Source organism: Panthera uncia (genome assembly GCF_023721935.1).
Source record: "Panthera uncia isolate 11264 chromosome B2 unlocalized genomic scaffold, Puncia_PCG_1.0 HiC_scaffold_24, whole genome shotgun sequence".
Classification (NCBI taxonomy): Eukaryota; Metazoa; Chordata; class Mammalia; order Carnivora; family Felidae; genus Panthera; species Panthera uncia.
The window spans coordinates 29,250,188-29,277,833 of record NW_026057580.1 but is presented as its reverse complement, the minus strand read 5'-3'; the positions used below and the strand labels follow the sequence as shown (position 1 = coordinate 29,277,833).

Below are 27,646 nucleotides of genomic sequence, written 5' to 3'. Positions count from 1 at the left end.
ATAAAAAACGTTGAAAAAAAAAAAAAACTTAATAAAAAAAAAAAAAAAGAAAAAAGAAAATGCCCAAGGAATAATTTATTCTGCATTTTCTGTCACTTGTAATAGAGAGTACTTTGTCTTATATATGTTAGGGTCACGTAATAGTTTGCTGTCTGTATCATTTTATCTTTGCTGTGTGTGTTTTAATTCCTTTTTTTTTCACAATATCTTTTACTTTAGGGTTCCTTTTTTCTCCCAGAAGCTTTGTTGTGGTTCATTATTTCCCCTTTCTTTTTTTTTTTTTAATTTTTTAATGTTTTTTATTTATCTTTGAGACAGAGACAGAGTATGAGCAGGGGAGGGGCAGAGAGAGGGGGAGAGACAGAATCTGAAGCAGGCTCCAGGCTCTGAGCTGTCAGCACAGAGCCTGATGCGGGGCTCGAACTAACAGAGTGTGAGATCATGACCTGAGCTGAAGTCGGACAATTAACCGTCTGAGCCACCCAAGCGCCCCTTTTATTTCCCCTTTCTTGATTGGAATTTACCTTTCCTTTAATTTTTTTGAGCCACTTAGAACCATGAGCTATCTTGAATTTGTCTCTATGATTTTTATGTCAAGCAAATTATGTTGTAAATAGAATCACTTTTTTCTTAGTGTGAGAATAAACATCCTAAATTCTGTAGTTCTGCTTTGTCTTTCAAAACTATAACTTACAGGTCTTATTTTAATATACAAGGTGGGGATATTACAAGCAAGATTTTCTTGATTTTACGTTTGTTAGTCTAGATCTGAAATGACTAAAGGAAGGGCCCTGTCCAGGTCATTGATATCTCCACTATAGCCACTATTTCCTTGCTTGACTTGACATTTAGATCCTCAAAGATTGTGGGCCTCCAGCAGATATCAGAAGATACAATAATCATTTATCCAAGACTCAGTAAAGGGTGATTATAACTCTAGCAGATACTAAAAGATGTATAGGAAAGTCTTACCACTTCTATGACATTTAACATTTTCAAGGAATAATTTTAGAAAGCAAGGGTTGGTTCCTGAAAGGGGAAAAGTAGTTTAAGCTCTCAAAACATTTTTGGCAATGGAGCCACATACAGCCTCTGGGTTTTTGTATATGTTAGTTATGTAAATTTCAATAAAAGATAACTATTTTAACAAGAACAAAAAAATTTCTTTAAAAAATTCTTATGGAAGCTAAAATGTATACACAATGGAAAGAAGGTTTCACTTAATTTGAAAAAAAAGAGATTGAGAATCTAGAAAATCATATTCTGAATTAAAGAAGGTGAGAGAGGAAGTCTAAAATAAGGCATAAATTATCCAAATTTTGATTTTATAAAACTATTTCTGTTTCCTAAAAGCAAATGATTACATTGGGGAAGGTATGATGCCATTATATCATCATTTTCTGCTTAGCATTAATTTTCAACTTCTAGATAATGGTAATGTGCTGAGAATATTTTAGAGTATTACTAAATAACTTCTGATTCATTAGAGTGTTTTCTTAAGTGTCAACAATTATCTATACCTTTCAAGAATCTCATGAAATAAAAGGTTTGATAAAATTTAACTGCAAGATATAGCAAAATTAATACAAAATGTATAATCGTAATTAAAATGATTGTCTTTAAAATAACTCCTTTATATTGTATAGTTAGCAAACATCATTAATTCTTCACTTGAATTTCAACACATTAATTTTTTTTTTCTATACCCATTACCACTTTAGATCCTGATATTATACACTAAATAGATTATGGCAAGTATAATTTAGATGACTCCTTTAAATGTATTTTTTCTGCTTTGAATTATAAAGTATTCTAGGAAAAAAATATATGATCTCAACCAAGAGGTAGGAGATATGAATTTGAATGAGGTAAATAATGAACCTTGATGTAGTCATTTAAAATTTTGTTTTAACCGTCTACAAATGGGATAAAAATAGTGATACGATTAGGTTTTAATTACGTAGGTTGTATTGAAGGCCACACACATGGACACACACAGATACAGTGATGTTATTGCAAAATATTTTTTAGTCTAGGTTACTTATGGAAAACCATTTTAATTCACAGAAGACAAACTCTATTTCTCATAAGTTATCTTTAATAAAAACCACTTAAAAATGCTGAGGCCTGGGGTGCCTGGGTGGCTCAGTTGGTTGAGTGTCTGACTCCGGCTCAGGTCGAGATCTCACGGTCCATGAGTTCGAGCCCCACGTCGGGCTCCATGCCCACAGCTCGGAGCCTGTTTCGGATTCTGTGTCTGCCGCTTTTTCTGACCCTCTCCCGTTCATTCTCTGTGTCAAAAAAATAAAGGTTAAATTTTTTTTTTTTTTAAATGCTGAGGCCTATTCATTGAGCATGTGGAATGAAAAGGAAAATAGTTTTAAAGTAATGACAGACTAAATTTAATTACTGGCCATTACAGCATGATAATATAGTATCATAAAATTATACATTTATAACTAAATGAGAAAAAGCAGGGAAAAAGTCTTGACCTTATTCCATCCCCAAGCTTAATCCTTTGATGTTCTTCATTCCTAAACTCATCCTTGAGATAACACTGTCTTGCGGCCAATTCAACCTTCTAACGTCACTGACCCAAATACACTCCTGATGTTTGCTCCATTCTTGACTTACCTTAGTTTAGAATAATATAAACACGAAGAATAGAAGTGATTTTTCAGGAAAACAACTGAAAATACAGTCCTGACACTATTTCCTGTTAAGAAGGCGCTTGAAGACATACCACAATGTGAGGGCACATGTGGAGCAGTATCCAGCATAGAGTTTTTGAGGTCAAACAAAGCTTTTCTTAGGAAATGATGTCTTAAATAAATTTTTAGGGGCTCCTGGATGGCTCAGTCGGGTGGGTGACCACCTCTTGATTTCAGCTCAGGTCGTGATCCCAGGGTCGTAGGACTGAGCCCCATGTTGGCTCTGCGCTGGGTGTGGAGCCTGCTTGAGATCCTCTCTGTCATTCACTCTCTCCCCAACCCCAGCCCCTTCTCCACTCACGTACTCTCTCTCTTTTTCAAAAATAAATAAAAAATAAATAAAAAGTAAAAATAAATAAGATGAGGTATTAACTCCCCTCTGTTGACTTCTTTATTCACTCTCCTTTTTCACAGACTTTTTTTTTTTCCCCAAGGAGTTCTCTCCATCGGATTTTTCTGTGTCTTAACTCCTGTAAACCAATCTCACTTGAATCTCGAGTCACATCAATTAAACTGCATTGTAATCATCAAATTTAGTTAGCTCACTTCCTAATTTATGGAAGTACTAACTCCAAAAATTCTGGAATCCTTTCCCTCCTTTGTTTTCCTTAACAAAATGCAGTTACTTAAATACTTTTGGTCACCTTGAACATTACTGTTCTTCAGGATCTGTCATTTTTCACCTAAGTCCCTTTGCTTAATCTCATGTCCGGTTGGTAACTTCATTCTGAATATTCTTCTTCCTAAATTGGCTATCTCTTCTCCATTGCTTCTCCCTCAGTTTTAATTTTCAAATTTACCATTTTCCCCTTTTCTGGATTCCCTGCTAGAATTTTCATCTTCCATCATGCTGATAGCTATATTGACATTTCTTTTTGTTTCTTCAAGTTTATTTATTTATTTTGAGAGAGAGATAGAGAGAGAGAGAGAGAGAGAGCATGTGCAAACAGGGGAGGGACAGAGAGAGAAGGAGAGAGAATCCCAAGCAGGCTCTGCATTGTCAGTGCAGAGCCCAATACAGGGTTTGAACTTAACAGACCTTGAGATCAGGACCTGAGCTAAAGTCAAGAATCAGATCTTTGAGCAATTGAGCCACGCATGCTCCCCTATATTTACATTTCTAAAATACATATTTTGCCCTCCTCAACAATTTCAGTCTAATCTTTGGTGTCCAAAATGTGCTGTGTGGCTATCTAGAGGTCGGGTCCAATACATTAGAATTTTTAGATCTGTTCATTTTATCTCATACATTTTTTATTAATTTATAAAAATAAAAACTTTATTGTGGAGGCCATACTTCATGATGGGGTAAAAATGAAAAAGCTCACTCTTCTGTGGAATCAACTACAAGCTCATTAAAAGCTAACACAGTTCATGATACTATGTATTGAGCACAATCCAAATGATTTATATGTATTTTTTCTAATCCTTAATGGCTATCTTTTATTGGATGTCTGTTATAATCCAAACACTGAAATAGACACATTTTATTCAAATTATCCTTTGTTTATATAAAATGGATTTGTTTGAATCTATTTCCGTATTTTTTAAAGGAGGTCATTTAAGATGATTTCTAAATGCGAATCGAAGAAATATTTCCTATCTTTTATTAAATATTGAATATAAGTTGGGCTTTATTTTCAGAGTAACTGAACTACAAAGCTAATATAAAAATAATACAGCTTACATTATTTGAAATTACTCACTAGTTTTTCCTGTGAAATATTATCCTGGTAACATCACTGCCTAATGATATTATGGTTGTAATTGTGTGCAATGCTATGAATGGCATCATCATAATTCCTGGATTTCTAGAGTTCTTGGATGAAGAATGTAAAAGATGTCATGTGAGATGATCATGATTCCTCATTTCAACTCTTAAACACATGAAATTTTGTGTGTGTGTGTGTGTGTGTGTGTGTGTGTGCACGCGTGCGCATGTGTGCATGCGCAGAATGTCCTTTGACCTGCTACTTTGGACAGAATTTTAACAGTGTCTTTATAAGTGAAAAACTAAGGCATAGACCATTACCTTTTGAGTCCAAATTATAGCTTCTGATTCAAACGTATCCACATTTGATATTTATATTAATAATCACTTTCCTAAATAAAATCCAAAGCATTTTGTATTTAGAGTATATAGAAGCAAATTGACCTCGTAGAGATTTTTCTTTCTTTTTTTTGCTTCTATTTTTATTTATTTAAAATTTCTGGAGACAGAAATGCAACTATCAAGTCATTTTCTCTTACAAAATATAAATGCACAATAATTAGGGACCCAGAGAATTCTGAGAAGCACAGGATTAGCCATGCAGTAATGCGAGCTCACATCTGCAGCTAGTCTAAAAATGTCACATAGACCTAATTCTGCTTCAACGCAAATGAAATTTGTTTCTTAGCATTTCAACATGGAAATAAATTGGTGACTGTGTTTGTTTAAACCCATTTACTACTTAATTTTTATTGTATCTTTTTTTGACTATGCTACTGGGAAAATAATGCACCTGTACAGGTGTGTACTACTATAAATTTGTGACTTAACAGCTACAAAAGTATTTCAGTGTTGCCTAGTGATCCTTCTGTGTTTTTCCTAATAAACATTCTCTCACATTTACCTGTTTACTTCAGGTCATGTCCATTTCCCTCTTTCTTTGAAACTCACCATTTCCTTGATTGTCTCCTAGTTGATAAAGAAAATAGAAGATCCCACAAAATAAATTCCTCAACTTTCTGCCACCAAAGTCACAGTCTTAATAATCTATAATAAACTTCTTCCTTTTCTTCTACTCTGCACTGTATTTATTGCCACATATTTTCTTCTATATGGCCTTATTATCTCCCTTTGTATACTTCTCTCATGATTTAAACAAGATCAAGTCTTTTTCATTTTAAAACAACATTCCAACAACTTCACATACATATTGAAATATAAATATAAATATAAACATATATGATTAACGTAATCAGATTTTGAACATCAGCCTAGCTTTCTCTTGTGCTTTTGTCTGTGTATACCAAAAATCTGGATACTTTTATAAGAAAATCATTCCACTCCACTTCAAATTTGGTATATGCTTAAGTGATTGTGACATATCCCTTCACCTTGCCATCTTGTTTCTATACCTGGTCCTCCTGGATTCTTTCTCCTTAGTTAGGTCAACAGCCTTCAAGATTTTATAATTGTACCATTTAAATATTTCTAGACTCTACTAGTGTCGTTATATTTCTACTGCCTCTGTATCAATCAAACCATCATAGTCATTTCACTAGATTAGTGCTGCTGACCCCTCCACAAATGTCTTAACTCTCCCAATTGTGTCCACAAAGCCATTCCTCACCCTGACATCATTAAAATAAAGTTTCCTCTTATTAATCTCCCACATAAAATCTTCAAGAGGCTCTCCATTACCCTCAGATAAAATTTGAGCCTTTTACTGAGGATGCATGCCCCATCTTGATGTAATCTCTCTCTAAATCAGGGGCTAATATTTTATCATGATTTATTTTTTCTCTACACTTTAGAAGTTCAACTTCTCCTATTCAGAAGTATCCAATGTCACACTCTTCTCAAATCTTTAGAGAGAGATTTTTTCCGAGGATACTCATCCCTTGACAGTTTCCCCAGATGATTCCATTTTATTGTTCAAGCTTATTCTTGTGTCCTATTAATATCCCTACTACATATTCTCATAATGCTCTAGACTATTTGTTTCATAATTGATCATGATTGCCCAATAATTCTGTTTCCTTTATTAAGTTCTCAGTTTTTTACATTGATAGTTCATTTCACTTGGTCACTGAAGAATTCCCAGTACCTAGCATATTGCCTTGCATGTAGATTCGGATCATATCTATTTGTTCAAAGTAGTCTTTAAATCTTAGCAAGATTACTAATTTATATTCAGAAGTTATGACTAACATTTGAAATGAACATGATCATACATAACTTTTAATTCCAGGAAAGTTACAATTTTACATTTTCCATATGCATATTTTATGGTAATATATTACTTATGAATTTATATTTTATAGATTTATAATACAATTGAATTTTCAAAGAGGAAATTTACAACTCAAATTTAATTTCTATATGATCTAGAATGGCCATTAAGAAATTGGACTTAATATAAATATTTGATATAAATTAACAAATTAATTGTGTCACATAATGGCATAAGTCATTTAACAACAAACTGACAGTCAAGATATAGTAAAACATGACGGGATTTTGAATGGCTTGTAAATTCTTATATAATCTAACTCAATCTTCAGTACTACTATGTTAATTTAATACAACTATGTTAATTTCATTAAATGAATATATTTAATACATTCTTGTCTATATAAGAGTGAAAGGAATTAAAACCCATGTGGCCTTAAAATGTAGACTGGAAAAATAACATCACTGACATCAAAAGGGCATGTTTTTCCATTACACCTTTTCAGAATTTAACTTTTGTTGCGATCTTTACAGTTTTTTTTAATTAATTAAATACTAGAGTGATTTACACAAAGAAAACCCTCAATGAGTTGTAGTTACTATTTTTTTAATTGGGTCAATATATTAAATCTCAAAGATTGCTATTTTTTTGTTTTGTGGGTGGTGGCAATATTTTTTTTTTTTTTTTGCCTCTGGGAGTAATGATGCCTTACCCACAGGGTTAATCCCATGGTCTCCCTTTCATACCAGTGGTGAGTGATGAAAGAGAAGTCATTACATAATACCTGTACTTACCATCCTTTTATTATTCCATTTTATACTTCCTTTTCCCTCTTGGCCTACTATATTCCCACAATTCTGCAGAAGTTGGGTGAAGTCTCATTCTGAGTTTATTTATTTACATGATGGAATTTTCTAGAATCTCTTGTATATCTGGGAGTTCTCACCTCCTGGATTAGAAGATCATGGTTTGTGCATTATGGCTTATATTTATATGAAAATACTATATGAACATTATATTTAAATCATTTTTTCTTGCTTTATGGATGGTGTTTTTTAAAGCATTTTCTAAACCTAATCCGAGAGCAATACTTATATCTGAAGAAAATTAAAACCATCTATAAAGGAACTTGCTTATTGTTGTATTTTAGTTTTGTTGAAGCTTGGTGAAAAGAGCATACAAAAGATTGCAGTAAATTGCTGGTATAATTATATAACAATACAAAACTTTTCAGAAGCAGGTAATTCTATAGGACAGGATCAGGTGCAGTATATTTTCACCACATTTTTTCTGGCCTTGTTTCACAAAGAAGGTGCATAGGTGGTGGCAGCATAGTCTTTGCAGGAACCAGCTTAGAATTGTCTATATAATTAAGTAACTTCACTAACAATGTATGTTTTTATGTTTAAAGGGATATTTAAATCAGTTGAACTCTACTGTTTCTTGATCAGAATCCACTTGCATTTGGGAATAGAAAAAAAGCCAGTTCCTGGGAATCCTTGAACAAAATCTCTGCTTGCAAATTTTCAGCAACACTAAAAGCCCATTTTGCAGCAATTCTTTATGACACTTTTCATGAGAGACTGTAAAATACAATTTCCCAAAATGATTAACAAATCAATTATGCTTCTGAGCCTGGTGGTTCTTCATAGCACATTTATAAATGGAAAAACAACATGTAAATGGCAATTTGTGGAAGAATGGCATACACAACCATTATCATATATGGTGAATTGGACACTAACAGAAAACATCTGCATGGACTTCTATGGAGATTGCTGGTTTGGGGATGTAAATACTAAAATGAACACTTCAGGCAATCAAGTTGTTCCCCAGATTTGCCCTTTGCAAATTCAATTGGGAGACATCCTTATAATTTCTTCTGAACCATCTCTTGAATCTCCAGAAATAAATTTGATGAATGTTTCTGAAGCATCATTCATTGACTGTCTGCAAAACACCACAACTGAAGATCAGTTACTTTTTGGTTGCAAACTAAAAGGAATGCACACTGTTAATTCTCAGTGGCTGAGTGCTGGAACACATTATTTTATCACAGTAACAGCAAGTGGTCCATCGTTTTGTCACCTGGGGCTACGGCTAAATGTGACAGTGAAAGAACAGTTTTGCCAGGAATCTCTGAGTTCAGAATTTTGTTCTGGGCATGGCAAATGTCTTACTGAGGTTTGGAGCAAGACATACAGCTGCCATTGTCAGCCTCCATTTTCTGGAAAATATTGCCAAGAACTTGATCCATGTTCTTATAAACCATGTGAAAATAATGGCAGTTGCATTAATAAAAGAGGAAAATTGAATAAGCAAGGATATGAATGTACCTGTTACCCACCATTTACAGGTAAGATTTTTTTTTAAGTAACATAATTCTGTTAAAAAAGGAAAATAAACTGAATTCATATATTGCTACTTTCCAAAAAACAAACTACACTTCTAAAAATTTTGTAGATTTTTTAGAATGGGCTAAATTTGGATTCTGGACACAATTCCCATTAGGCATTCTGTAATTTTTTTTTTCTTATTTAAATAAGAGGTTTTTGTTTGTTTTGTTTTTTTAAATTTTATCTTAGAGAGAGAGCATGCAAGCAGGGGAGAGGAGCAGGGGGAAAGAGAGAATCCCAAGCAGGCTCCATGCTCAGCCCATAGCCCAAGGTGGGGCTCAATCCCATGACCCTGCAATCATGACCTGAGCCAAAATCAAGAGTCAGATGTTTAACCGACTGAGGCACCCAGGTGCCCCTAAGATTTTTTTTAAAAGCACCTATCTTTTATCCTGAAATACCTACTTTCACATCTTTCCCCAAATTCCCTCTTAATGTCTCATGTAATTAAAAAAAGAAAAACAAAACATTGGAATAATATTAGCTGTAGAATGAAATTCCCAAGTTTATGGTATTTAAGTTAAACAGTTCTAGGTAATAATGTAGTAATTAAGTGTGGATCTGAGTGGAAAGAGGTAAGGAGGTATGAAGTAGCTTGGCAGAACTGAAAAAGAAAAGATAATTGTAAGCCCAGAGCAATGTGTTTAATGGATGTTGATATGGCACTTACAAATTTTTTTTTAACGTTTATTTATTTTTGAGTCAGAGAGAGACAGAGCATGAACGGGGGAGGGGTAGAGAGAGAGGGAGACACAGAATTGGAAGCAGGCTCCAGGCTCTGAGCCATCAGCCCAGAGCCCGACGCGGGGCTCTAACTCACAGACCGCGAGATCATGACCTGAGCTGAAGTCGGACGCTTAACCGACTGAGCCACCCAGGCGCCCCGATATGGCTCTTATAAAGTGATTGGTAGATAATATTGGAAAGGAAGGAAAGAAATTGATATAATTAATAAAATTGGTTACAGTAAGGTAAATGAGAGGCAATGGTGAGGAAAGGTTATAAAAAAAGAAGGCATTTGGTGAATAGATGAAACCGGAAGGGCAATCTAAAAAAAATGTAAATTATACTACCTGAGACTGAAGTTAGGATTAAAGGGAAAATCACTGTCACCACTTGAAAGTTTACTAGGGAATCTGGGTCATCAGAGGAAAATAAAAAGAAATACTGAGAAATGTAGGGGAATTTTAAACTACAGGGATTAATGAATTTGTTTTAGTGGGAGTTTCCGAGACCTGGCATAGAGAGTTACAAGGTTAGTGGGTAAGATGAGGATGATCTAACAAAGGGAATTGCTTGATATAGTTTCCCAATGATAATATGGGAAAACAAATAACATGTTGGTAGTATATTTTGTTCAAGAGAAAGGAAAGAGGGCTGGATAGATATTGACTAGATCAGATGAGGCTCAAGGATATAACTGTAATTTGGGGGGACAGGGTTGAGGGGGCTTCAACAAGGTTTTTCTTGCATGTTGCTGTCAAGACTCCATTGGAGCCAAGTTTGAGAAGGCTGTATAATAAAATGTAATGGAATATCTCAATAAATCTTTGTAGGCTCTAAAGTTCACCTAAGCCAATCTTTCAGAGTAATTTTAAACTCTATAGTAGGGAAGTACCAAGACCATTTTAAAAGTAAATCCCAGCAATATCCACTGAACATCCTCTCTCTATAACTGGGATCAAATTCCCATTTGACTCTTATTGGCTTCGGTGAACAAAGATGTAAGTAACTTTGACTCTCTCCAGAGTTTATCAGGTAATTAAAATTAAGAAAGGTCAGCAAAAAATAGAAAGCACCCAAGTTGCTGATTTGAGGTGAATGAAAAAGCAATTTGAGAGCTCCTAAAGCATCTGTTTTAGTTTGTCCAAAGAATTTTAAAGTATATTTGGCCAGAAAATTTCTACCATCTATCAGAATATTAATTGGCACATGTTTAATCATATACCATGGAATTCTATTTCAGTGGTTTTATCTTAGTTGCATAGAGTGGTTTGTTTCTACCCAATGTTTGTTTGTTTAATAGAAACACAGCCATAGATAATGTAAGCCATTAAATGTTAAAACACCATAATATTGAGTATATACCATAATGACACTTTAATTATAATTGCTTCAATTTTAAATCTCAGATGTTATAGAAATATGTAGAATTACCAAATAAGTTGAGAATATTAACTGTATTAATTTGCTAGTGATGCCATAATAAAGTACCATAGTTTGAGTGGCTTCAACAACAGAAATTTACTTTCTTCCATTCTAGAGGCTAAATGTTAGAGATCATGTCAGCAAGATTGGTTTCTTCTGAGGCCTCTCTGATTGGTTTGTAGACAGCCATGTTCTCCCTGTGTCTTTCCTCTGTATCTGTCTGTATGATCCGAAATTTTTCTTCTTATAAGGACATGAGCCACATTTGATTAGGACCCACCTTAATGACCTCATTTAATGTTTTATTACCTTTCTAAAGATCTTGTCTCCAAATACAGTCACACTATGAGGTCCTGGAGGTCAGGATATCAACATATGAATTTTGATGGCTCACTATTTGGCCCCTTACACTGATTGAAATAGATTATGACCTACTGAACATTCTATTGTTAATTTAGTTTTTGTACATGGAAATATTTGGCACATAATTATATTTACTTAAATTTTCATTGTGTTGGGGGTTGTTTGGAGGTAAATGAAGGAAGAAGAGTTCTGTATTAGTGAGTCAGAGCTGTCAGTCTATAAAGAATTTGAAAGGAATCAATGATAATGCCAAAAACTGCTTACAAATTAAATTAAAAATTCACTTAGAATGGAGGGGTGACTAATCTATTGAAAATTATGTACAACAGTTATAGTAACATGTGTCCATTTGCCATTGAATGTCCTGGGCATATTCTTCTACAAAGGATATTATGAGCCAATTAACTGCATGGAAAAGTATTGTAAACAAGGTTATGGTATGCAATATTGTAGGATCACAAAAGTGGGTATAAGTGAGATTTAGAAACTTGACAGACCAGCAAGGGCAGGAAAATGTAGAGTTTAGAAGTTCGTGCCTAACTTCTAAGAATCCAACAGCCTTTTCTTTATTTCCCCATAATTTTAGATTTTATTTTATTTCATTTTATTTTATTTTATTTTTTATTTTATTATGAAAAGAACACTTAATATGACATCTACCCCCTTAACAAATTTTTAAGTGTATGATATATTAATGTTGACAGTAGGTACAATGTTGTACAGCAGATCTCTAGAGCTTATTCAACGTGCTTGACTGAAAGTTTATGCCTTGGTTCCTCTTCAGATAGTGTCAATCTTTTACATTTTCCTCTTTGGAATTATCACCTTGGCTAAGTTATAGGGCTAAGACAGTATACTTTTGAATGTATCACTTTGTAAATTACCACTGCAGTGCTACCACTGTATGTTGAAGAACATATATTATTAATATATACTGTCGAAACATTAACAAATTCAAATTATCATGAAAATAACTAAATCTCAAATATCAAGAATCAGAAAAATATTTGAATATATAGTGGGGGTCAGAAGATGGAAAACCTTATGTCAAATTTATTGAAATTAATTTTTGTTGCAATTTTTTTAAGTAGATATGATGCCCAGTGCAGAGCCCACTGAGGGCCCTAACCTACCAACGCAAAGTCAAGACTCTGAGATCAAGACCTGAGCCAACATCAGGAGTCAGACACTTAATCAACTGAGCAACTTTTGTTTCAATTTAAATACATCACTATGGCAGGGCCCCTATTAGCTCAGTCTGTTGAGCATATGACTCTTTGATCTCACCTCAGGTCTTGACGTCAGGGTCTTGAGTCAAGCCCCATGTTGGGTTCCACATGGGCTTGGAGCCTACTTAAAAAAAAAAAAAAAATATATATATATATATATATATATATATATGTGTGTATATATGTATATATGTGTGTATATATGTATATATTTGTGTGTATATATGTGTATATATATATGCATATATGTGCATATATGTGTATATATGCATATATGTGTATATATGCATATATGTGTGTATATATATATACACATCATCATGGAGTATTATTTATTAATTAGAATTACATTTTGTCAAAATTTTGATCATGATTTTTTTTTAATATATGAAATTTATTGTCAAATTGGTTTCCATACAACACCCAGTGCTCATCCCAAAAGATGTCCTCTTCAATGCCCAATTTCTGCTCATGATTAAAGAATTTGGGAAAGTTGATAACCATAGTTAACTATATACAATGTAAATATTTTTAATCTAGTTGCAAAATTAATTTATTTTCATTTATATAGGCATACATTGTTCAGAAATTATTGGACAATGTCGACCACGTATCTGTTTCCATGGGAATTGTGGCAATATTACTGCAAGTAGTTTCATCTGTGAATGTGATGAACCATTTTCAGGTAAAAAATGTGCATATAATATGTATATACACATGCATACAAATCATTTTAATTGTTTTATTTATTTCAAATTAAACTTGAAATGTTTCATTTATTACTGAAAAATGTCTTTAAGCAATGGTGTCTCCAGCCACAATTAGACACCTAAAGACTCCTTTTGTGGGAGTGCAACAAAAAATGCACGTCTTCCAAATTACAGAGAATGGTAATATTTCTTCGTGTTTCTCTTGGAGGTCCTTCCTCCTAACTCAGTTGAGGGAGATTTGAAATTTTAGTAGAATACATTGGCCACTGTTCCATAGTAAGAAGGGTTGGTAGCAATGCAAGCAATAAGGACTCCCAATAATTGTCTTCAAAAAAATCTTTTCAGGTCTTGCATTCCTCAAGTCTTCTATTTCCTTAAGAGAAGTTATGGAGTTAAAATATTTGTACAATATTTTACCATATCCTGCATTATGGAAACCATATAATTTATCTTCCAAAACATGGCATTTTTGAGCAAAAGAGGTAGCTAAAAGCAGTTACAATTATATAATATTCGAAATATTTATTTCAAATTGGTTTCATTAAATAGGCAGACACATAAAGTTGGCTGATTCTTAAGAATAGTTCTACTTTTCATAAAATTGTTTTGAAATAAAATCATTATACCTTGATCTTTGATCTCTATAAATAAAAGGAAATTTTAAAAACATACTTTATGTTGATTATCTGAACATTACCAAATAATATAAGCAGAAACTGTGTTTAGCCATATATATCTTTAATAGTATGTTGCTAATATTTTTATGAGGAATGAATTTTTCAATGTGGTCTTATTTTATTTTTTTTAATAAAATTATACCCAAGGTTCATTTACAATTAATAAACTTGAAATTGTTCATGCCTTCAATTGACATTTAACTATGCCATTCTTAATTGAGGCTATTTTCACTGAAATGTTGAGGCTCGTGTTAATCTCAAAGGAAATTTGCTAAATGGAAAGTATTCTCAATTCAGTTTTTTTTGTTGTTGTTGTTTTTTGTTTGTTTCTGTATAAAACACATAAGTTAGGTTTTTCATAGGAGCCATATTTTTATCCTGTTTGACATTATTTTCTTTGACAAATATTTTCAAACATTTACCTCATGAAATAAATGATCTCCACATATGATTCCTTTGAATATTTGGCCAATATTAAGTACTGCAACATTATAGGATTTCTCAAGTTATTTCCATTATGTTCTAGTACATAAATTTATCTATGAAATATAGGATCCCCCTCATGTTGCTTTCCAAAAGTCTAGTTATTCCAAAGCACAGTTATAGTACTTATAATATTTGCACTTTTGAACTTACTGAGTATGTTGCATGTCTCTGTTGTGTTATGCAACAATAAATTTTAATTTCTTTTTAAAAATAAGGACCACTCACTAAAACTTTCAAAACCTGATATTTTGTGTGCTTAATTTATTAACTTGTTTTATTAAATGCTTGTTACTGAATGTGAACAAGATGCAATGAAAATTTAGAGGGTTCTTTCACTAAAATGTCAAAACTTCTCAGAGGCATTTGGGCTTATTTTCAGTCACTCTTCAGGAGCTTAAGTGTTTCTAAAATCCAAATGCTAATGGACAGCAGCAAATGAAAGTACATTTTGCTAAGTCACACTTTTTTACCCCTCATTCTAGCTTTGTCAAGAAAATATTTCTGGTCCTGTGTATATTTAAAATTATTTATAAAATTTGCAACTATACTTTCAATTGTGTGAATATCACTAGTTTGTATTAAAATATGAATGATGTCTGCATCACAGTAAATTTCAAGTATATTTCTTTCCCATCCTTTTCTCAAATTAATCCCATCCTTTTCTCAACTTGATCAAAATATTGTATATCTCATGTATATAACATATATGTATATAATATACACAAAAATTATTTATAATTTTAGCAGAACAAATAATTTTATCTTTGAACAACTTCACTGAATTTTCAAATACGTTCCTAATCTCTTCAGATACCTTTCCTTCAACAGAATAAACTTGTAAAGCTTTATTTTAATTCAATGAATTGGATGGAAAATTCAAACCATTATTGAAATTTACTAATGATTTATTTGAAGCCTCTAATTTTACTAATAACAAGCAGCTGGCATCTTTTAACTGTGTATGGATTTGTTGTGTTAATTGAGCTGACACATTTATATAACTATCACTTCACTTGTTATATGTACGGAGAAACTTGCAATAGAAAATGAGGAAAATTATTTTGGGACAGTCATTTGATCTAAATGAAAAGACATGCTTCACAGAGTGATCTGTAAGAATCCCTTCTGCATCTGCACCTAATTCAGCATTGGCAGACAGTCTTCTAAGATAATTAACATTTAAAATAGATGCTGATCATTTTTCAACTAATGTGTAACTTCTGATTTTCAAATAGTGATGTCACTAATATTCTGTGGTGGATCATTAATAGTGACATAGTATAGGAGCAAACTGCATATTAATTATCAACTTTCTGGGGAAATGTAAATCTGAAACTTTTTTTCTTAACAATATAAGTTGTTTTTGGAGGGCATCTGGGTGGCTCAGTCAGCTAAGCATCTGAGTGTTGATTTCAACTCAGGGCATAATCTTACGGTTTGTGAGATTGAGCCCAGGGTCAGGCTCTGTGCTGACAGCACTGAGCCTGCTTGTGATTCTCTGTCTCCCTCTGCCCCTCTTCCCCGCTTTAATGCTCTCTCTCTGTCTCTCTCTCTCTCTCTCTCTCTCTCTCTCAAAATAAATTACGTTTAAAAAATATATGTGTGTATATGTATAGTTTTTTATATAATTGCATTTTAAGTATTTATATTAAAATAAGAAACATCAGTACAAAACAAAATATGTAAATAATAGTATATTTATGCCAGAGGCTTGCAAACTTTTATTTTTTTTCTTTGTTTCTTTGTTTCTTTCTTCTTCTTCTTCTTCTTCTTCTCCTTTTTTTTTTTTTAAATTTTTTTTTTTTTTAATTTATTTTTGGGACAGAGAGAGACAGAGCATGAACGGGGGAGGGGCAGAGAGAGAGGGAGACACAGAATCGGAAACAGGCTCCAGGCTCCGAGCCATCAGCCCAGAGCCCGACGCGGGGCTCGAACTCACGGACCGCGAGATCGTGACCTGGCTGAAGTCGGACGCTTAACCGACTGCGCCACCCAGGCGCCCCTTCTTCTCCTTTTTTTTTGCAAACTTCTGTAAAGGATCAAATAGTAAATGTTTTATACTTTCTGAGCCGTATGGTCTCCATTGAGGTAACTCAACTCTGCTATTAGAGTGTGAAAGGAGCCATAGACAATATTCAAACATATTAATCTGGCTATATTCCAGTAAAACTTTATTTGCAAAAATAGGTGTAAGGTCACATTTGGCTTAGAGTTATTGTTTATCAACCCTCAATTTATACCATACCTGTGATCAATGGTATGGCCAAACTTCTATAGCAAGAACATATAGATAACTCCCTATAAACTCTGTTAACAGGACTTCTTGTCCTCTATTTGTCTCTCATATAGTACATGGCTATACTCATAATTCCCTGTGGTTACCACTGGCCCATTTGCAAAGGAAGCTTTGTGCTGGTAGGGCAGCATTATCAGATCCTTCTCCTCCTCTCCACTGAAACAATAAGTAGTGAGCTATTTGTAGCTTCTTGGGTCTCCAAAATCCAATAAGGTATCCTTAAATGAGAAATATAATATACTTTGCATCTGGAAAAGATTGGGAAAAGATAAGTAGGTTATCATTTGTTAACTTGCTAGTTTATCCTCATGTTAAACAATATGCTGTCTATGTATCTCTAATACTCCTAGAAAAGACCATTGCAGAATTTAAAGTACAAAGTGGAGATATATCAAACACATCTAATGTATATCAAACACATCTAATGAAAGTGTGAATAATGTTACTTTCTTAGAAAGTCCAGGACAAATGGTAATTTGGTAAGTTGGGGGGAACTGTTATCTTGGCAACATTCTGTCTTACACTCCAAGGCGGAAACTGCTGCTACTGCCATGTGCAAACTAGGATGATGACTCCTTATTAGAAGATCTAGGAACTATTATAGATTGGGATATAGTACCTATTTATTGCATTATTCTGTGACTTAAAGCCATAGACAAAAATGTACAGGAAACAGCATATTTTTTTAACTTTGTATGTATATATGTATGTATGTATGTATGTATCTATCAGTCATCAATTAATATAAATCAAGACAGCAAATAAACAAGGTGTAGAGTCACCACTCCTATTTTAAAACTAGTGATCCTTGGGGCGCCTGGGTGGCTCAGTCGGTTGGGCGTCCGACCTCAGCTCAGGTCATGATCTCACAGTTCATGAGTTCACACCCCACGTTGGGCTCTGTGCTGGCAGCTCAGAGCCTGGAGCCTGCTTCGGATTCTGTGTCTCCCTCTCTCTCTGACCCTCCCCTGCTCATGCTCTGTCTCTCTCTGTCTCAAAAATAAATAAAACGTTAAAAAAATTTTTAAAAATAAATAAAACTAGTGATCCTTTAGAAAAAAGAAACATATTCCTCATTTCTAAGACACCTCAAATATTATGGAAGAGTATGAATAAGAACAATTAGCCATGAGGTCAGCTGCAATATCAGACATATAAAAGTAGAATTAATAAAGTTCTAATAAAAAGCTGTATGAAATTATATTCTTTAATTGTAATTCCAAATTTGAAAATGTTATGTAAGATTTATGTATCTGTTATAAAGTGATTTGCTCTAATTTTATAACTTCGTAAGGTTTATTGCAAGAAACTTACTGTATCTTTTTGAGCAATTCAAGGAACCATTAAAATTCGCATTCTATAGATGGTTAGTCCTTGACTTACTTTCAAACTTTTAAAATATGATTTTGATAGAAGAACAAATGATTGTCAGAAAATAAACTCTTCAGTCTTAGTTTAGGACTAATTTATAGCTACAAAATTAATTTTAGTTTCAAGATTCAAGAAGCTTTATTTGCAAGACAAGTTGGGATCTCTGTACCCAAGATGAATGATTTAAAGAAACCATAGCATGGCATTGAAGGAATAATCAATTTTTCAGGATATTGTAACCTCAGGTAACAAGAGGTCTAAATTGTCTAGTGGAGGATACTCTAAGATATTTTGTTAGTTTAAATCAGTTTAAATCAGAAGGTGGGCAGAATATTTTCCAATATAAAGTAGATTTCTCCATTTTTAAAACCCCTACCAGTAGGTAGAATTTATGGAAAATAGTATTTTGTTCATGGAAAGGAAAGCTAGCAGGAGCTAAATCAGATATAACTTTTTTCATTTTTAATAATTGAACTTTAATCCTACTTGAAACTCAATTCTGATAAAAGTTGGGAAATTAATCTCAGTCAGTTCAATCGTGGTTCTAACCCCCTGCCACGTAGAGAATTGAACTAGTCCTTGTTCTCATAAGTGTTAAGTTGTTAAATATTATGAATAATCATATTACATGAACTGATAGGCACTCTACCTGTACACTCAACTCTGAGGCTTAGTATTCATAAGATTTGGAGTTAAAATTATGGCAAATATTGATGCAAGTAAATCTAACATATTTACTAATGTACATAATTTTTAGGAAAGAGTTCATGTACTTTCCTCTGGACAGTTATTATTTTTACATTGTCAGATTTCATTGTGTGGTATTTTTCTTCTTGATTCTTTGGTCACTGTGATCATTATCAGCATTGGTGGTGACCTATGCTACAGCATAATCCACAGTAGCATAACACTAAAAAACAAAGATTCTGTATCTAATTATTAACATGCATGATTTCCTTTGATACCTACCATACTCCATCCTGATAAAGAACTGAAACTCATTTTGCATCTTCTGATTAGTCTTCCTTCTCTTGTGATCCTCCTTTCATTGACAAAACAATGAATCCAAGTGTTCCTCATCCCACTATAAATCGTCTGGAGACAATCTATGTGTCCACTAAGTATCTAGTATATATTTTTCACTTTATAAATAGTAATTTATGATCATCTCAGGATGATCATGAAAATTTGTATTTCTTATGTTGATAAATGAGAGCAGAAATTGATTACAGATAAAAGGGCTTTGAATGCTCAATAAAGTATATAATGTAGCTAAAATCATAAAACATATATGTTGTGACACTTTGCCTTTTTGTTACTATTGGATAAATATAATAGTTAACTACTATTTATCATGTGACTTTCTTTTTACCAGAAAATAAGTACATTAAATAGTTAATTTCATCTCTATTTAACCTTTTGAGAAAATGGTGGAAATAGATTCATAACTTGGATTTTTTCGCTCTAATGATATTGATCTTATGCCAGTATGTAATGTTACTTCTCTGGTTTGTTCAGTGAAAAGTTAATTAAATACTTAACAGTGAGGCAATGTCAGTGTATATTTGTATAGACCCATAGTATCCTATAGATCTTGAGAACCAGTAAGGCTTACTTGCTTTGCCATTTTTAAGTTGTCTTGCTTCATTGATTTGAATTTAATTTATCCATTTTTTTCTTTTAATTTAGAGATAATTCGTTGACTTGATAATATTGTCTTCTGGCCTTTATTATTTCTCATACAAAGTCAGTTATCATTTGAATTATTGTTCCCTATGGATATGTCTTTTTTTTTCTCTAACTGATTTAGTAATTTTATATTTTAGTTATTGACTACCGTGCATAGCCATGGTTTTCTTTGTATATGTCCTACCTGAGATTATCAAACTTCTTGGATTTGTGAGGTAATGTTTTTCACCATGTTGGGAAAGTTTCAGGCCACTTTAAATTATTTTTTACTGCTAAAATCTCTTTCTCCTTTTCTTCTACAATTACACATTTGGTAGACACCTTATTATTTTCCTACTTGTCATTCTGGCACAATTCATTTTAGGGCAGTCATTTTCCTCCCTGTATCTTTCCTTTGAGTTAATTTCTGTTGTTTTGTTTGTTTTGTTTACTGATGCTTTCTAATTCTGCCTAGTCTTGTTCACTCTTCAAGGACTTTGTGTAGTGTGTGTGTATGTGTGTGTGGGTTTAATATTTTTAAACCGAGATATAATTGACATATAACATTATATTAGTGTAGTATCAGTTATATAACATAATGATTTGATATTTGTATATGTTGTTAAGTGATTAACCATGATAAATCTAGTTAACCTCCATAGACTTTCTCTTTCTTGTGAAGATAGTTTGTATGTTTTTATACAGTTTTATTTTCTGTGAGAAAGTTCATCTGGCCTTTATTATATATAGTTCAATATTATAGTATAGTATAATATATAATATAGTATAATATATATAGTATAATATATAATATAGTAAAATATATATACTATATTATATATATATATATATATATAGTTCAATAGCTATTCGCAGTAACACAAAGTAACATCAGTGTGAATATTTCTTTCTTGCGCTCTCTTGGTTTTTTTTTTGTTTTGTTTTGTTTTTGTTTGTTTGTTTTTGTTTTTTAAATCTCCAGAACTTTTCTCTGTTTATATTGAAACAGGTAACTTTGAAGGGCACCTAAACAGGGATTCAGGTAGATAGATGTTATTTTATTTTTTTATTTTTAAAATTTTTTTTTTTAACGTTTATTTATTTTTGAGACAGAGAGAGACAGAGCATGAACGGGGGAGGGTCAGAGAGAGGGAGACACAGAATCCGAAACAGGCTTCAGGCTCCAAGCTGTCAGCACAGAGCCTGACGTGGGGCTCGAACTCACGGACCGCGAGATCATGACCTGAGCCGAAGTTGGCCGCCCAACCGACTGAGCCACCCAGGCGCCCCATAGATGTTATTTTAAAACAAGTGTATATAACTAGTCATAAAGAATTTCTGGCAAAGTGATCCTGACTGCACTTAACATATGATGATAAATATTTTTAAATGAAATTCACAACTATAGATGGAGCAGCTTTGGTAATGAAGCACTGTCAAGTGCTGAAATTCTAGAGAAAGAGAATTGAGTAGCTATGATAAATACATTATGGCTTGCTTAAATAATTTTACCTCGTACAACCAACTAAATTTTCTAAATATATATTTTTAAATGCTACTTTCTTTCTCCAAAGACTCTACTTCCTTTCCTTTACTTGTATTACATGGTAGAAAGATGAAATTGAGTTGTTTGGTTATTAGTTTCCATAACAACGATATACACAATTTAGTTATATAATTTTTGATTACTTCATCTATAATATGAAGAAAATAAAATATTATTTAAGCTCTCTAAATTTTAGTTTTCTGAACTGTAAATTACAAGAATTTAAATATTCATCTCATTGTCCCCCCACCCCGAGGACTAAATTACACAATCCATGTAAAGTACTTGGTAAAATGAGACAAACAGTAAGTATTCAATTAAATTTAGCTGTTTCTACTTTTGCTATTGTTTGACATAATTCTTCATTCTTTTTTTAAAATATTATATTTTATTTTTTTGATGTTTATTTATTTTTGAGAGAGAGAGAGAGAAAGAGGGAGCAAGAGCACAAGTTGGGGAGTGGCAGAGAGAGAGAGAGACAGAATCTCACGCAGACTCTGCACTGTCAGCAAAGAGCCCCACACTGGGCTCAAACTCACAAACTGTGAGATCATGACCTAACCTGAAACCAAGAGTCGGACACTTAACTGACTGAGCCACCTGGTGCCCTTATTTTATTTTATTTTATTTTATTTTATTTTATTTTATTTTATTTTATTTTTTATTTAAGAGAGCAATATGAGTGGAGGAGAGAGGCAGAAGGAAAGAGAGAGGGAATTGCAAGCAGGCTCCATGCTTGAGTCCTGACTTGGGGCTCAATCCCATGACACTAGGATATGACCTGAGCCAAAATCAAGAGTTGGAATCTCAAAAAACTGAATCACCCCAGTGCCCTTCAATGTTTATTTCTTCTATTTTGCTAATTCAGACAAACCTGGTTTCCTTTTTTCCCCTAGCATTTGAGTATTAATATACTTGTCTTGTATCTACTTTTATTAACTTACATTTTTAATATTTCTCTAAACCAATCATCTGCTATAATCAGATAGTTCTAATGATTGTCCTATGAATAAATCATAAATATTCACATTTTCCCTGCTTTTGTTCATACTTTTAATCTTCTCTAGAATGAAGATCTTCTTCCTTTCCTTTACTCCTCCAAAATTCACTTCCTTTTTCCCCTTCTATTGATTTACAATAGGCAGCAAGGCCTACAATCTAGTCATATTTACAGCCCCATCTTCCAGCACATATAAGGTATTGAATAAATGTTTCATAATAAAGAAAGTAAGAGACAGGGGTCTATTCTTAAAGGAATTCAAAGTATTGTGATTCTCTTTTGACAGCTATACTTGAGAATAAATATGAAGCAAACTTTTTTTTTTTAATCTGGAGTCACAGGATTATAATCTACTATTATACACTCTTATTGTCCTATATAGAAGGAAAAGGATCACAGTTTTTGCTGTGTGTTTTATTAGGACACTGGAAGGAATATTGAAAGAAATATGTCATCTCCTAAAAATCAAAGATATGGTTTTGGTACACATGGCCATGTGAATAATGTGAATACCTGCTTATCTTTAACTCATAATGTGTTCAGTTTTCATACCAACTATGCAAATGGTGGGATTGCATTGTTTTTTTAAAGTGAAAAAAGTATAAAAGTCGCTTTTAGTCTTATAATATTGAAAGTACCAGTGACTCCCTTATAATTATGTTGAATTGGCTATCGTTAGTAACAGATGTTCTATACATTGCAGTAATACTGCCTATATAATTGTGATAATTTTTCACTTCTGATTTGTCAGTTTCAGAGATTTAAAAGTCACTTAATGACTGCCTGAAAATGACTAATACTTTTTTCTATATTAAGTATTTTCTGCTGGTGCAGTGTAAGTCTTTTAATGAGTTCTTGAATTCTGTTGAAGTCTGCATGTTTTAATTCTTTGTTCAAGTAAACAGGTGTGACAATTTATAGAATTCCATGCAGAAACTCTCTAATTACTCCATCTTGGGACTTTGAAATGTGTTTTATGGGGAAAGCCATAAACTTATTTTTCAGATACAGGAACATTTTTTAACATATGGCTTCAACTTTTATTTATTGAAAAAAACTTGAAAATAAAAATCCAGAACTTACAGAATATTTTGTCCTATAAGTTTTTGCTATTCTATTTTATCTGCTGATACTCAATGATTACTTTTTTAGATGCTAGCTATGAAATTCCAAGGCAAGAACTATCAAAGTATGATTATAAGCATCCCTTTCAATGGATATGATCTTGCTTGATTTCTTTAATTGGTTGCTTTGATTACACTAATCAGAAACTCCTTTTTTTTTTAAATCTTCATTATGGACAGGCTTACCTTAACAACTTTATTAACTTCATACATGTTCAGGAACACTTTTAGAAATAGTCCCCTAAATGAGCATTTCCTGATTCAAGACAATTATTTGTAAATGATTAATATGTTGTGGTTCCAAAGTGTGTTGCAACTCAGTGGAATTCTTTATCAAGTTAAAGAGTAACTTTAAAAATAATATGAGACAATAAATTAAATTATGATGTACATTTTGATGATATATCAAGTGAGTAAGTTTGGAAAGAAAGTAATTTTTTTTTCTGTCACTTAATGCATTAGATTTGATCCCACTGGTATCTGTGTCTACCTATCCATGACAAATTCATTTCGATGGATATACCTGAAATGACAGTGTTGGGGGAAAAGCATTTTTCTCAACCCTTCAATATTCTTCTAGCTGATTTAAAAATTAATTTCACATGAGAAAGATCAACAAGAGAAAAAAAAAAATAAGTATGTGGAGGAGGCCCAATAATCAAATTGAGACTTGAATAAAAGAGCAAGGCAGACATTTTTTGTACTTTTGAGGCAAAGAGACAATAAATCTGTGAGAAATTGGCAGGACAAAGAAACTTATGTTTGGGAGCTTCACTGAATAAGGAATTCTAAATAGAATTTGGACTGACGTGGTAAACTAGCGAAAAGTAACAAGGATAGTTTATATGGCCTTCTTGGTTCTTAATTCCCTATCTCTGGTGATGAGGTTATCTCTTTACATCTTGGTGCGGAGAAGGAACATTTTACACGGGAGATTTATTTCCTGCTTTATGGAGACAAAGGGAGATCAGAGTGTTCTTACATTAGTTTCTTAAGTAACTTTTTAATTCAAAATTCTCAATATGCCAAAGTGGCACATTTTGAGGAGGCCTGTCCTTGGCCCCTACACTAGATATACCTGAACTTAGATCTTTTTAGAAGCACTTTTCATAGAGTTTATTCTATTTTCTAACAGAATCTAAATAGTATGCATCATGGCAGGTGAGCCCACTAATTGGTATTTAAGAATTGAGGTTTCACCTCAGCTGCAGGGTTACAATGAACTGAAGTTTTTTAAGTGCCATCATGACTGATTTGGGGAACCAACTGCTCCTACAAGATAGCAATTAAAATATCTTTTCCCCTGAAAATTGGTCGTTAATCATCATTGCTCATATAAAAGGCATTATATTTGTATAATGAAGTATCTCATTTGATATGGTGAGAACTAGAAAACAAACAACACTTTTAGCTTACTGAATTCATATATTCACATTATATTTTTCTTTCATTGCTCTCTTCTGAGTCTGGGACACAATATTTGAATAAATTAAATTACTTTATGAAAACATGATAACTGGGAGGTATGTGTGTGACAGGGAGGACTGGAACTTATAAATTGAGTCCAACTAAACTTTAGGTAAGGTATAACAACATGTTAGCATTTAACTATGTAACTATTTTCACACACCAATAAAATTCTGATTAAATTGATATATTAATAGTGCCTTATTCTTTTCAGCATTTTCTCATAGAAAATTCACTGGCTACATATCATTAATTAAATGTAAAATTATTTTCAAATGAACATTTTTTACCTCTACAGCATTTTAATACAATATGTATAAATCTAACCCTATAACCTTGAGTTTTTAAGGGTTTATTTTAGAACTTTGAAACATCTTTAATGAGTAAACTCATTGCACCAGTGAGTATATATGAAGACCAATGGTGGGAAGATTGAATATGACTGTATTGACTAACTGGCAGTTTGTTTTTGTGAACAAAACCCAAGAATCCCTAACTCTTGGCCTAGTGTTTTGAAGTTTGTACAATATTTCCCTATGCAGATGACATTTAATGGTGGCAACTACCCTATGAGGAAAAAAAATACAATAATAATTAAATGCTTGATATATATCAGATGGTCCTTGACTGGGTAGGTGGTTACTTCCCCCAAGACAGACATCATTATTTCTCAGCAACATTTGTTTGGGATGTTTTTTCAACACTTCAATCTGGAAAAAAAAAAATCTGAGTATTTTCAACAGCTTTAACTTCCTGGTTTTCTGGTCTGTAATCATAAGCATATTTCCTTCCCTATGTCTTTGAACTATGTTCTCAGCCAAAAAAACAAGCCTCTTTCTCCCTGTTTTTTATATTCTCCGGAGCCCTTTCTTTATTTTTTTTTTCTACTCTTCACTTCAAACCCTTTTAGGACTTCTAATTCTTATGCTCTTACATCTTCAACTACTTCACAGAGCTTTTACTAGTTATTTATTGCTGTGTAATAAAATAACCCTAAACTTAATGGCTTAAATCAAATACAACATTTATTTTTTGCTCATGAATCAGCAACTTGGTTATCTTTGCTTTGATAATTGCTGTTCAGAGTAGCTCAAAAGCTGGGTGCTAGAATCATCTGAAGATTGGTTATAATATTCACCTAGAACTTCACAGTTCTAGCAGATGATGCTGGGTCTTGACTGAAATGCTGGCTGGTGCTCTTGGATGGAATACTTTCAGGTACCCTCTGTGCATGACATTAGCTTTCACAGTATGGTACCAGGATTCCACAACCAGCCTCTGCAGAGAGGAATGAGCTGTATCACCTTCTACTACCTAGCCTCAGAAGTGACATAAAATAATTCCTTCTACATTCTTTTTATTTAGGATATTACACAAGTCTTCTCAGGATAAAGGTTAGAGACAAGGTTCTGGAAGATCATGTTTAGTTACAAATATTGCTGCAGCTGTCTGATACTCTACCAGAGGATACTTCCTTTTATTCTTTGTCTTATTCTGAACCTAAATGATCCTCAGCCTTCCTCTTCTTCTATAGCTTGTTACAGCAAAAGTTACTCATTCTCTCATGGAACATGCATGTACCATGAGGCCATTATTGCTTCTTCTTAATTAATAGTTGCACTTAGTAAGTTACTGCTTTCGACATATCTTTCAAAATCTCCTTTGAGTTTCATGCCTTATGTCAGATTTACTACTGCTTTTAACATTACCATTTACTATCTTCTTGGTTCCTCATCATTAACCAATGGATCTAATACCTAGCTTCTAATCCTTTTTTCCATTGCAAGTCTTATCATCGCTATTTTAAAATCTCACTTCATATTCTTTGACTTTATCAACTCCTAGGAATATAACAACAGTTATTTTACTATAGCAACTCACACCCACAAAGATTCCAAAAAATCATAATCATCTTGAAATACTGAGTTTTCCTTATAATTCTGTCACTTTCTGAATCAATCTACATTTCATTTTTGTGGCCAAATCTTTTTTTTTTTTTTAAATTTTGGAGGAGACCATTTGTTTTGATAGGAAAATAGTTCTTTTAGTTAAAGGACCTGGATATGATCCCATATCTGCTGTTTATTGATCTTTATGAAGACACTTAATTAACTTTTCTGAAGCTAAGTTTTTTTTCATGTGCAGTAGTTGAAAGAAAAAAAAGAGCATTATTTTGAAGTGTGATTTAGATCTTGTATATAAAACACAAACACTATTTTATACTGTTTGAGTTGCACCAAATTATTGGTTTCTTCTTGCAAAATGTTTTTGTCCTTCCATAACTAATCCAAATCCAGTTGTCACACTTCTGTCATACCCTATGATGTATATAGTAATGTTGATTTATTCAGATCATGTGTTTTCTCTGCTTCTTTTTGTGGTTACTGACCACTGGTGGTGGGAATCTCAACTTTTTGTGTGGCTTTACAAATAGATCTGTAGTCTTCAGACCCAGCAATACCCTCAAGTCTGACCAGCCATCTGTTCTGGGTGCCTAAATAGAAACTTCTCTG

At 33.0% G+C, this 27,646-nt stretch overlaps 1 protein-coding gene across 1 annotated transcript in view; it reads left to right on the top strand.

The window, feature by feature from the left end:
* Positions 1 to 8,073: 8,073 nt before the first annotated feature.
* EYS (eyes shut homolog) overlaps positions 8,074 to 27,646 on the top strand; it is a 1,624,793-nt gene continuing 1,605,220 nt past the window's right edge. The window contains 2 exon segments of the mRNA XM_049653864.1: positions 8,074 to 9,008; positions 13,360 to 13,473. Coding sequence (XP_049509821.1) covers positions 8,216 to 9,008; positions 13,360 to 13,473 — 907 coding nt within the window. The 5' untranslated portion in view covers positions 8,074 to 8,215.